Below are 13,443 nucleotides of genomic sequence, written 5' to 3'. Positions count from 1 at the left end.
AAATCCACAATTATTGAGATTTTAATCTATCTCTCTCAGAAGTTGATCAAATAGAAAAAAGTTAATAAGGATATAGAAAATTTGAACAACCCAATCAGAACTTTGATTTAATGAACAATTCCGGAGTCCTGCACTCAACAATTAGAAAATACACAATATATTTAAGCACATACGAATTTTTACAAAGATTGATTAAATACCGGACTACAAAGCAAGTCTTAACTAATACCAAAGGATCAATATTAGATAGATTATGTTCTCTGAGCACAATGCAGTTAGAAAATAACAACAACAATAAACTTTTAGAAAACTCCATATAATCAGAAATTTGAAAAACATTTCAAAATTACTCAAGTTTAAAAAAATCATTAAAATGATAACATCAAAACATGCAGAATACAGTTTAAAAGACTTAGGAAGAAATATAGTTGTAGTTTTCTTTGTATACATTAGAAAAGAAGACTGAAAATTAGTGAGTTAAGAGTTCAATTCAAGAAGTTAGAAAAGCAACATATAAACAAAAATAAATTAGAAGAATTAAATAATTTAAATTTGATAAAAAGTAGAAATTAATATAATTAAAAACAAAGATACAATAGAGAAAATTAAAGAAACCAAAAGCAGATTCTTTGAAGACTATTAACAGAGATACATTTTTGGCAAGATTGGAAAAAATATATATATGGTACAAATAAACACTATTAGGAAGTAGGAGGTAGACGTACAAATGTAATAGATGTTAAAATATAAATTAGGGTTAATAAATTTTATCTTTCATTTTGTTTATGTGGTGTATTACATTGATTGATTTGCGAATATTGTACCAGCCTTGCATCCCTGGGATGAATCCCACTTGGTCATGGTAAACGAGTTTGGAAGTCTTCCTTCTTGAATTTTTTGGAATAGTTTGAGGAGAATGGGTGTTAGTTGTTCTTTGAATGCTCAGTAAAACTCCCCCGTGAAGCCATCCGGGCTTGGGCTTTTGTTTGCTGGAAGAGTTTTTTTTTTTTTTTAAATCCTCCTTTGAGGACAGTTTTGGATTTTTCTTCAGATAGAGCGGAGGGAGACAGGGAGGAAGAGAGAGAGAAACATAGACGTGAGAGAGACACATCAGGTGACCACCACCCACACGACCCCAACCAGAGCCACTGTACATGTCCTTAGCGGGAACTGAACCCGGGACTCTCTGGTCCACCGGCCGATGCTCCAACTGCTGAACCAGACTGGCCAGGGCACTGGGAGTCTTGATTACATCTTCAATTTCCTTCGTTGTTATTGGTCTGTTCAAGTTTTCTATCTCTTCCTGGTTCAGTTTTGGGAGACTATGTGTTTCTAGAAATTTGTCCATTTCTCTTAGATTGTCCAATTTGTTGCTGTATAATTGTTGATAGTATTTGTTAATCCTTTGTATTTCTGTGGTGTCATTTATTATTTCCCCTCTTTCATTTCTGATTTTGTGTATTTGGGTTCTCTCTCTTTGTTTCTTGGTGAGTCTAGCTAAGGGGCCATCAATCTTGTTTATCTTTTTAAAAAAACAGCTCTTTGTTTCATTGATCCTTTGAATTGTTTTTTTTGGTCTCCATGTCATTTATTTCTATTCTAATCTTTACTATTTCCTTCCTTCTACTTGCTCTGGGGTTTTCTTTTTGTTTGCTTTCTAATTCTTTAAGTTGTGAGGTTAGGTAGTCAATTAAAAATTTTTCTTGTTTCTTGAGGTAGGCCTGTAGTGCTATGAACTTCCCTCTCAGAACTGCTTTCGCTGCATCCCACAGATTTTGTGTTGTGTGTTCATTTTCATTGGTTTCCAGGAATTTTTTAATTTCTTCCTTGATCTCCATGGTAACCCATTCATTGTTCAATAACATGCTATTTAACCTCCATGTTTTCAAATGTCTTTGCATGTTTTTGTTGCAGTTGATTTCTAGTTGCATGCCATTATGATCTGAGAAGATGCTTGATATGATTTCAGTCTTCTTGAACTTGTAGAAGCTTAGTTAGTGCCCTAACATGTGGTCTATCTTTGAGAATGTCCCATGTGCACTTGAGAAGAATGTGAATTCTGCAGTTTTGGGGTATAATTCTCTGTAGCTATCTATTAAATCCATTTGATCTAGTGCTTCATTTAGAGTCTCTGTTTCCTTGTTAATTTATTGTCTAGATGATCTATCCAGTGATGTCAGCGGGGTGTTGAAGTCCCCTGCTATGATTGTATTGCTGTCGATTTCTCCTTTGAAGTCCTCCAGAAGATTTTTAATATATTTTGGTGCTCCTATATTGGGTGCATATATGTTTACCAAGGTTATATCTTCCTGTTGGATAGATCCTTTCAATATTATGTAGTGGCCTTCTTTGCCTCTAGTTATGGCCTTCATTTTGAAATCTATTTTATCAGATATGAGTATTGCTACCCCAGCTTTTTTTTCCCTTTCTGTTTACTTGGAAGATTTTTTTTCCATCCCTTCACTTTCAACCTATGTGAGTCTTTTGTTGTGAGGTGGGTCTCTTGTAAACAACATATATGTGAGTCATGCTTTCTTATCCAATCAGCTACTCTGTGTCTTTTTATCGGAGCATTCAAACCATTTACATTTAAGGTGATTATTGGTATGTACTTATTTATTGCTATTTTTATTTAGTGTGCTTATATTTTTCTTTCTATTTATTCTACTAATTACAGCAGTTCATTTAACATTTCTTGCAGTGCTGGTTTGGTGCTAATATATTCCCTTAGCCTTTTTTTTTTGACTGGGAAGCTCTTTATTTGATCTTCTATTTTGAATGCTAGCCTTGCTGGATAGAGTAGTCTTGGATTTAGATCCTTGTTTTTCATGACCTTGATTACTTCATGCCATTCCCTTCTGGCCTGTAGTGCTTCTGTTGAGAAGTCAGCTGATAGCCTTATGGAGGTTCCTTTGTAGGTAACCTGTTGCTTATCTCTTGCTACCTTTAGTATTCTCTCTCTGTCTTTAATTTTTGGCATTTTAATTATTATGTGTCTTGGTGTGGGTCTATTTGGGTTCTTCTTACTTGGGGCTCTCTGTGCTTCTTTAACTTGAATGCCTTCTTCCTTCACCAAATTAGGGAAGTTTTCTGTCACTATTTCTTCAAATATATTCTCTAAACCTTGCTCATTTTCTTCTTCTTCGGGGACTCCTATGATGCGAATTTCCAGTTGTCCCACAGTTCTCTTAAGCTGTCTTCTTGTTTTTTAATTGTTTTTTTCCTTTTGGTTTTCTGATTGGTTGATTTTTTTCTACCCCGTCTTCTAATTCACTGATCCAGTCCTCAGCTTCCTCTACTCTGCTGTTTAGTCCTTCCAATGTGTTCTTTATTTCTGCTATGTCATTCTTCATTTCTTCTTGGTGGTTTTTAATTTCAAATTGGTTGATTTTCAATGTTTCTATGTCTTTACCCATGGTGCTCATGTCCTTACACATGCTGTTGAGCTTCCTCAAGATCATGGCTCTGACTTCTAACTCTGTTAACTTGCTTAACTGCACCTCATTTATCTCATCTTCAGTAGAGGTCTCTTGTTCTTTCATTTAGCATTTGTTTCTTTGTTTCACCATTTTGGCTATTTCAGTGGGTTTTGGAGCCTGCCAAATTTTCCCTGTGGGTTGTTGGTGTTCTGCTATTTGTGGCTCCCTCTACTGTGTTTGGTTGAGCATGGGAGGGCCCACTTTATACACCCCTGTCAAGCCTTACTTTCCTGGGTAGATTTGCAAGCCCAGGAAAGGTTCAGTTATTGTCTAGCTTTTTGCCTGGATGCTATTAGTCTCAGTTACTCAGGGCCTTGGAATGTAGCCCTGGTGTTCTGCATAAGAGGATTCCCAGAGGGTGGGACAAATGCTGGTTGTTAATGAACCTCAATATGCATTTCTTTGCCTCTCCTGGAAGGGGCTGAATCTCCAAGGGAGGGGCTGCTGCTTTCCCCCACAGTTCTGGGAAGGAGCAAGCTGGCTACCGTCCTTTGTGGCCTTGACTCAGCAAAAACTCTGAGCGCCCTCCAAATCCCAGGTGTCCCCACAGAGTTCCAGTCCAGCCTGCCCTCCCTCTGCTGGAGCCCCAGGTGAGTGGCTGTCTCCAATTTAGTGCTCTGTTCTGGCCCTCAGCACTTGGTCTTTTATCCCCGAGGGCACTGCTCACAGCTAAGACCACTGCTGTCCATGGACTCCCAGCCCGCCACCTCTTGCACCTCCAGAGATCTTACGAGTGTCCCTGGTTATATGGTCCTGTCCCATTGCTTTTCTGTTGCTTTTTTCCAACAATTTGTCTTTATTTTAGTTCCCATTTTGTCCTGGAAGATCGTCTGTGTTGCTTCCATTCACTCTGCCGCCATTTTTTCTGTCTAGGGTTAATAAATTTGAACAACTTTGACAAAATGAGCGTTAAAAAAAAAACGTAACAAACCCCCAACACTGACTCAAGAAGAATTAGAAAACCTGAATAGACATAGCCATTAAAGAAACTGGTTTATTGCCAGCTGATATGCCTCAGTGGTTGAGTGTTGACCCATGCACCAAGAGGTCTTGCATTCTATTCCTGGTCAGGGCACATTTCTAGGTTGTAGGCCAAACCCCCAGTGGGGGGCATCCAGGAGGCAGCCAGTCGATGTTCTCTCTCATCCATGTTTCTATCCCTCCCTCTCTCTCTAAAAACAATAAAGGAAAAAAAACCTTTTTTTAATTAAACCAAATTTATCATTAAATATCCATTAATTTAATTCACCACATTAACAAATTAAAGGGTTAATTAATTCACCACATTTAACAGATTTAATAAATGGATGGAAAATATGATCATCTAAATAAATTAAGAAAAAACATTTAATAAAGTACAACACACATTCATGCAACAACTCTCAGTAATCTAGAAAGAAAGGATAAAAGAATGGACTTGAGATAGGTCAGCTTGAATCTCCTGAAGGAATATTTCTGGGAAATTGACTTTAGCTTTACTCAATTGTCCAAGAAAAAAATAGGTATTGAAGGTGTTTCGCACTGCTTATTTATACTTAGAGAACAAGTGTGTGCATAAAAAGTTATTCCAGGAGTTAAGTACAAGAGGACAAAACAGAGATTTTTTTTAAAAAAATCCCCAGCAAAAGGGCAAAATACTTACTTTATGGGACTGGTCATAGCTGTATTTCTGTGGGAAACTTTGGGGGATCTGGGAAGTACTACCTCTTTCTGAGAGAATAACATGTCATTTCCTGCTTTATAAAACCATCTCTGGAAGTTTCATTTGCCATTAAACTTAATGCCCTCTGAGTCTGTTAGTCTCTTTCTATTAATCATGTTATGGTTCCATTATGACAACAATGCAGAAGGGAACTTCTGTGTACCACAAACCTATAGCAAATATACTTTGTGATGAAATACTAAAAGTATTCCCTTTAAAAATAAAGACTAACAATAAACGTGGTTGCTATAACTGCTTCTATTTACCACTATATTGGAAGTCATAGCCAGCACATAGAATAAGAAAAAAACTGAAAAAGTGTAAGGATTGAGAAAGGAAAAAACAACATCATGATAATTCATAGATAATGAGGTTATATATCTAGGAAAACAGAGAGAATCTACAGAAAAATTATTAGAATGAAAATAGTTCAACAAAGTTGATATACATAAGTTTAAATAAAAAAATGATCTTATGAACCAACAATAGTTAGAAAAAATATTTTTACGATACCCCTACATTGCAACAAAAAATATTATGTACATAGTAATGAGTCTAACAAAGGATGACTTTTATGAATTATCAAAATTTATTGGAAGCAGTAGAGTATTTAGGCTTATGTCGATGGATGTTTACTAACCAGTAGAGAAGTATTTTAATATATTAAAAATTGATACAGACTTGCTGGTATAAATTACTGAAAATTAGCCATGGTTTATTATGTTCATGAGTGGAAAATCTTCAATATCATAAAGTTCTTTATTTCTCCCAAATTAATGTACTAATGTAATGCAATTTCAATCAAAATCATAAAAAAGTTTCCATGAACCTTGACAAGCTGATTGTATGGGAAAAAAGAAGGCTGAAATGTCCAAGATAATTTTAAAGAAAATAGGAAGGTGGCCCTGGCTGGTTTGGCTCAGCGGTTAGAGTGTCGGCCTGCGGTCTGGAGAGACCCAGGTTCGGTTCCCGCTAAGGGCATGTACCTCGGTTGCAGTTTGTCCCCGGCCCTGGTTGGTCGTGCGGGTGGCAGCCACTCGATGTGTCCCTTTCACATCGATGTTTCTCTCTCTCTCTCTGTTCCTCTCTCTCCCTCCCGCTCTACCTGAACAAAAAACAACAAAAAAAATGTCCTCGAGTGAGGATTAAAAAAAAAAAAAGAAAGAAAATAGGAAGGTGACTAATCCTATTAGATATCAAGACATAATGAGGCTATAAAATAAATTCAATATGGTGTTATTCTGGATAGGCAAATTGACTAATGGAACAGACAGAAGAAAGTCCCAGCATGGAACTACATATATGGGACTGTGGTATAATAGAGAGAATTTTAAACCAGTGGTAAAAAGAGTTAATACATTTTGTTGAAATAATTGGATATCTATATAAAATGAAATTAGATCTTTATCATTTAAAAAACAAAACAAAAAACAAACCTTAGGAAATTTTTTTTTTAAAACCTTGATTATGATAAGCAAAACTTTTGAATGTCTAGAAGATAATATCTGAGAAAACATTCATGACCTCAGGTAGGAAAGATCTCTTTAATAAGACACAAACAGCTCAAATTAAACAGGAGACTGATGAATTTGACAACATTAAAATTAAAATAATCTAGTCCTGGCTGGTTTGGCTCAGCAGTTAGAGTGTTGGCCTGCGGTCCAAAGAGACCAGGTTCGGTTCCCACTAAGGGCATGTACCTCGGTTGCAGTTTGTCCCCGGCCCTGGGTGGGTCGTGCGGGTGGCAGCCACTCGATGTGTCCCTTTCACGTCAATGTTTCTCTCTCTCTCTTCCTCTCTCTTCCTCCCACTCTATCTGAACAAAAAATGGAAAAATGTCCTCAGGTGAAGATTAAAAAAAAATTTTAATAAAAAAAAATTAAAATGATCTATATATCAAAAGATATAAAATAAAGCAGCCTCAGAGAGGGAGAAGTTATTTACAGTGCATAATTAGTCCTGAATTAATAATATCTATAGTTTATAAAGAATGCCTCCAAGGACTTAGAGAGTATTATGCTAAGCGAAATAGGCCAATCAGAGAAAGACAAATACCACATGATCTCACTTATTTGTGGAATGTAATGAACAAAATAGACCCAGAGACATACAAAGAAGTAGGGTTCAGACTGACAAACCTCAGACAAGGGGGGTGGGGGAGAGAGAAAAACCAAAGAACTTATATTCATATATGCATAACCAATGGACATAGATAACAATGCTGGGGGGGAGGGCGGGATCGGGACGAAGGTGTCTATGGGGGAAAAAGGAGAAACATATGTAACAAAAATAAATTAATAAAATTAAAAAAAAAACAATGCCTCCAGATCAGTAAGACAAAGGAAGCCCAATCAAAAAATGGGTAAAGGATAATAATTCACAGAAGAGGAATCTAATGGTCAGTAACATGAAAGATACTCAACCTTACAAGGAGTCAGATACGGAATATGGCTTTACTGCTTGTGATAGAGACATAAAGTAACAGTGGCATAAAAAAAGATAAACATTTGTTCTGGCCTGGTGGTTCAGTTGGCTGGAACACCATTCGTTCACCCAAAGGTTGTGGGTTTGATTCCTAGTCAAGGCACGTACCTAGGTTTTGGGTTTGATCTCGGGGTGGGACTCACACAGGAAGCAACCAATCATTCTCTCTCTCTTTCTCTCTCTCTAGTCAGTCTTTATTCTGGGTGACCCTTTGTCCAGCTAAAAATTGGGGTTTCTATCACTATAGTGGAAGGGGAAAAGTTTAGGGGAACAGTCTATACCACATCAGGTGACCAAAGAGTATTTCACACTCATTTTATTGGAAAAAAAATTAAACTTTTGAGAACAAATGTTGGTAATGACGTGGAGCAAAGTGAATTTCCATATGCTGCTTGTGGAGCATGCAATCCATTTGGAAATCAACTTGACAATATTGAGTAAGGTTAAAGATGCACATACATACTCTCTGAGGAAGCAATTGTGTTTCTGGGATAAACTGTAAGCAAACTCTTCCACGTGTGCACAAGTGGACATGTACAAGAATGAGTTCAATATTATTTGAATGATCAAAATAATTGGCAAATTTTAAATGTTCATTAACAGGACAATGAATCAATTGTGCTATAGTCATAAGATGGAATTTTATAAAAGAGTGAAGATGAAGAATTACATGTATCATCAATGGATAAATCTTAAAAATATAATGTTAAGGCACAAAAGCAAGTTGTGGAAGGATATGTGCAATATACTGTTTAATAAAGTTTTAAAAGTGCAAAACACCTCTATATATTGTTTACAGAAATACATGTATTGTATTTTGGGGCACCTGACAAATAGCACCCCCTCTTCCTGCCTTATGTCTGAACTAGTTGAGAAATCAAACAAGAGTCAGTAGGTGAAAACCAAAATACCACCTTCATCAAACATCTGACAAACATTTGTCCATCTGACAAAGAATAGATTGAAAGCTATGGCTTAATATGAGAACTGAAATGCTCTTGCTAACTCCCTACTGTCAGTATAGACTTTAGAGCAGTTTGCCTACAGAAAGTTTGCAGAGCAAACTGGACCTCCCCTGCCCCTTAGGTCACTGCCTCCCACTGATTAGGTAGAGAGGGGAAAAGAAAGAAATTAAATCTCTTACCTTCAGGACATGTTATTTGACAGACCCACCTAGCCCAGAACCCTGAACCAACAACTGTCACTCACCAATCAAGGTCGGGGCAAAGATCCAGGAGGGTTTAAGGAAAATCTTTCCTTAAGGAACCAGAGGAATGGGGTAGAGGTATCCTAACACATATAAGTTTAAAAATATTCATGGGGCCCTGGCCGATTTGGCTCAGCGGTTAGAGCGTTGGCCTGCAGTCCAGAGAGACCTAGGTTCGGTTCCCGCTAAGGGCATGTACCTTGGTTGCAGTTTGTCCCCGGCCCTGGTTGGGTTGTGTGGGTGGCAGCCACTCTTTGTGTCTCTTTCATGTCAATGTTTCTCTCTCTCTCTCTCTCTCTCTCTCTCTCTCTCTCTCTCTCTCTCTCTCCCCCCTTCTTTCCTCCCTCCCTCCCACTCTATCTGAACAAAAAATGGAAAAATGTTCTCGGATGAGGATAAAAAAATATATATATATTCATGGGGATTGTAATAAACAAATTCAACCTAGTCATTACTCTTAAGGCAGTGGTTCCTCACTCTGGCTTGTATCAGAATCACCTGGAGGGCTTGTTAAAACATGGATGACTCAACCCCAACCTTAGAGTTTCCAATTCAGTCAGTCTGGGATGGGGCCCAAGAACTGGCATTTCTGACAAGTTTGCAGTTGATGCTGATGGTGTTAGTCTTGTGACCACACTGAGAATCACTGCCTTAGGGTGAGGTGAAGAAAAGAAATGGTATCAAGGAAAGGTAAGCAGAAAGATATAATTATATTTTTGGTGTTTTATTTCTTGAACCGAGCGATAGGTGTTATTATTTTCTACAGTGTCTTTTTAATCACAGTAATGAAATGTTTCCACATACAGAAGTAATGATGGAGTATATAACACTCTGGAAAATGCTGCCTTAATACTTAGAAATCATCTGGTTACTTAGACTTTGGAGGAGTAACATTAAATTCAGATTAATTTGAAAGAAGTATGTTAAAATACATTTTTATAGGTTAAATGATTAACAATATAGAGCAATAATTGTTACTACTTGTTACAGTTTTGTAGGTCTTTCAAATTGTCTCTATACTTACTAAGATTTATCATTTTTAATCAGAAATATTTTATTGTGTTTCCCAATAAGTTCTTTAGTTTAAGATACTAAAACCTATACTGTTAAAAGATTTAATATTTTCTTTATTACTTATTTTTATTGAGGTACAATGGACATACAACATTTCTGGTATACAACAAAATAATTTGATATTTCTAAATATTTCAAAATGATTACCACAATAAGTAGTCAACATTTGTCACCATACATAGTTATAAAATTTAGTTTTCTTGTGATGAGAACTTTTAAGATCTACTCTCTTAGCAGCTTTCAAATATGCAATGCAGTATTATTAACTGTAGTTACCAAGCTATACATACTTTGTCTTACGTTTAACTTATATTTCATGTGAAATTTAGCAATTTGAATTCCAAGGACCAGAGAATATGGGTTTCTTTTAGTTTTCTGGAAACTCCTCCCTTTTCATTCCAATCTGATCTGGTAAAGAATTTATGTTTCTCTTTGCTTTTTGACTAAATAGCCTTTTAAAACTCCCCTTATCTTACTGATTGAATTGTAACATGCTCAGATATTCTTAAATATGCAGATAACTGTTAAAAAATGTTTTACCTTTGAACATTTTATGAGCTCTAGAATTTAAGTGGCTTGCCAGTTTGTATAGCAATTCATGTATTAATAATTAAGTATAGAATATATTTTTCTATCAGTTTAGCCATTCACAAAGAATTTTTAGGAGCATTACAACTAAATGATGGCCACTTGCATGGGAGTTAAAAGGTAAGTCCTTGGTGGGCATATGTGATATCCTGCACATTCCAGCAGCATCTATCAGTCCCAAGTATCCACAAGTCAAACTTTTGGATAAGTATTGAAAATGTAAGTCAGTGCTAGAGAGTATCTAGTTAGATGTTCATTCTCATTCTTATCAGCAGGAGTGTAATTAATATATCCCACCTTTCTGAAAAACAGTGTAGCAGAAGATATTAAAAGCTTTGAAAATGGTTATACTCTTTACCTCAGAAACTTCCTCTTTCAGGGCTACGCAGGGACATGATCTGAAATGCCAACAAAGATTTGTGTGCAAATGCTCATTATATTATTGCTTAAATTTAACAGTGGTTCTCAACCTTCCCAATGCCGTGACCCTTTAATACAGTTCCTCATGTTGTGGTGACCCCCAACCATAAAATTATTTTCGTTGCTACTTCATAACTGTAATTTTATTACTGTTATGTCTTAGATGACCCCTGTGAAAGGGTCGTTTGACCCCCAAAGGGGTCGCAACCCACAGGTTGAGAACCGCTGGCTTAAAACAAGGGGATGTTTTAAGGTGATGCTATGATCTAAATATTCAATTATAAGAGAATAGTCAAGTCATTTATGGGTTATTATGCCATAAAATAATATCTTTTACAGTTATTTTTAAAAATCTTTATGAAATGAGAAGGTTCTTAAGTTATAATCTAATATGAAATTTGCATATGTATACTGTGTATATTATTGCATTTTATTTATAGTATGGTTTTAAATATAGGCATAGAAAATGACCAAAAAATTGTCTTTTAATAACGGAATCATGCATGATTTTATTCTTTGTCCTTTTCTGTATTTAAGAAAATATACAATAGAACTTTGTTTTAAAAGATTCTTGTTACAAAAAATATATATTGTCCTGTAGTATTAAAGTTCAGTCCATATATATTTTCTGACCTTCCAGTTCCAATTTTCACATAAAATGCTTTAGGTTATCTAAGAAGCCATTTAAATATATTTAAACAATAACTGTTTAAAGCTCTCTTTCATCACACCATTCAGAAATTTTGGTATCTTTTTAAAGCAACTTATTCCTCATAGTGATGAATTTTATATGTAATTTATAGACCTCATTATAAATTTTGTAGCCTCATCCAATTAAAAATTTTATTGGGCTCTTTCTTAAATAACCTTTTAAATACTTTATTGTATAGATTGATTGCCTAAAGCAGTGTTTCGCAACCATTTTTTTAAATCATCAGCTCCCTAAGGAGCCTTTGTAGACATTTTTCCATAATTGTTCCCACCCTATGAAATTTTAATACCTGCTTATGTACTATATGTATAGCCGTAGTTTATATAGAAACTAAGATGTTTTCCACTCTTTCAGGAACCAATTTTCACCCCTTTGGTGGTGATATTGCCCCCTTTGAGAATGTGTGGCCTAAAGGAACATTATAAAAAACTGTTATTTTAACTTTTAAAATGAGTCTCAAGCCCACATGTTTTGTTTTTATAGCTGCCTGCCTCTCAAACATCACATGGTGACCACTCCAACACTACTACTGTGGGGAGAGAAAGATGCATTTATGGAGGTTGAGATGGCTGAAGTCACAAAGATTTATGTTAAAAACTATTTCAGGCTAACTATTTTGTCAGAAGCCAGTCATTGGCTTCAGCAAGAACAACCTGACATAGTGAACAAATTGATATGGACATTTCTAAAAGAAGAAACAAGAAAGAAGGATTGACTTTTCTATATCTTCTATGAGAGGATTGGAATAAAATCTCTAAATAATTTTTTTAAATTGCTCATCAACTTCTTTAAGATTCACAAGGAAAAAACTGTTTTCAACATGCTTTATCATAAATAAATATCGTGACAAATGTTACTGAAAAAAATCTGAGTATGTGTGTGAACTTGTAATATAATGTTGATTTTCTTCTGTTGTACTTCACACAGAAAGTCACCTGCCTTAAACTGTATGCACTTTACAAAAAGGAAGTTGGAGAAAGTGACTCAGTTTTGGTTTCTTGCCTTCTTTACCCTGTTAACATATGGTGCCTCTTACATATATATATTAAAGATTATCCATATTAAAAGGCTAACCTGAAATGGTATAAATTTTCATTTTATTATTCAAAAGTTCTTTCAATTAATTATTATTATTATTATTATTATTTTTTAATCCTCACCTGAGGACATTTTTCCATTTTTTTTGTTGTTGTTGTTCAGGTAGAGTGGGAGGGAGAGAGAGGAACAGAGAGAGAGAGAGAAACATCGATGCGAAAGGAACACATCGAGTGGCCGCCACCCACACAACCCACCAGGGCCGGGGACAAACTGCAACCAAGGTACGCGCCCTTAGCGGGAACCGAACCCGGGTCTCTCAGGACCGCAGGCCGACGCTCTAACCGCTGAGCCAAACCGGCCAGGGCTCAATTAATTATTTTTAACCATTAAAATTCTATTATCAAATCTCTTGGATTTATAGTATATTTATTAGTTTGAAGGTAAATATGATTAGATGAATATGCCTTCTTAAAATAGGCCATAAATACTACTTATACTGGGAAGATTAACAGGAAATGATGTGAAGATTCTCATATATACATATATATTTATTAAACCTTGCAAAGTAAGGTAGCATATCCATTAAATTATTTGCCTTGCCCTGGCCAGTTTGGCCCAGCAGTTAGATTCAGCCCACAGACTGAAGGGTCGAGGGTTCAATTCCTGGTCAAGGGCACATACCTGGGTTGCAGGTTGGATCCCTAGCTCCGGGGTCATATGGGAGGCAACCAATCAGTGT

At 36.0% G+C, this 13,443-nt stretch overlaps 1 protein-coding gene across 1 annotated transcript in view; it reads left to right on the top strand.

The window, feature by feature from the left end:
• Positions 1–12,633, top strand: part of EPHX4 (epoxide hydrolase 4) — a 45,448-nt gene extending 32,815 nt beyond the window's left edge. Inside the window, exon 7 of the mRNA XM_036256615.1 lies at positions 12,150–12,633. Coding sequence (XP_036112508.1) covers positions 12,150–12,381 — 232 coding nt within the window. The 3' untranslated portion in view covers positions 12,382–12,633. The remainder of the gene's footprint in view (positions 1–12,149) is intronic.
• Positions 12,634–13,443: the final 810 nt, after the last annotated feature.

The sequence above is a fragment of the Molossus molossus genome, unplaced genomic scaffold (assembly GCF_014108415.1).
Source record: "Molossus molossus isolate mMolMol1 unplaced genomic scaffold, mMolMol1.p scaffold_m16_p_12, whole genome shotgun sequence".
NCBI lineage: Eukaryota > Metazoa > Chordata > Mammalia > Chiroptera > Molossidae > Molossus > Molossus molossus.
This window is presented reverse-complemented; position numbering and strand designations above follow the sequence as displayed.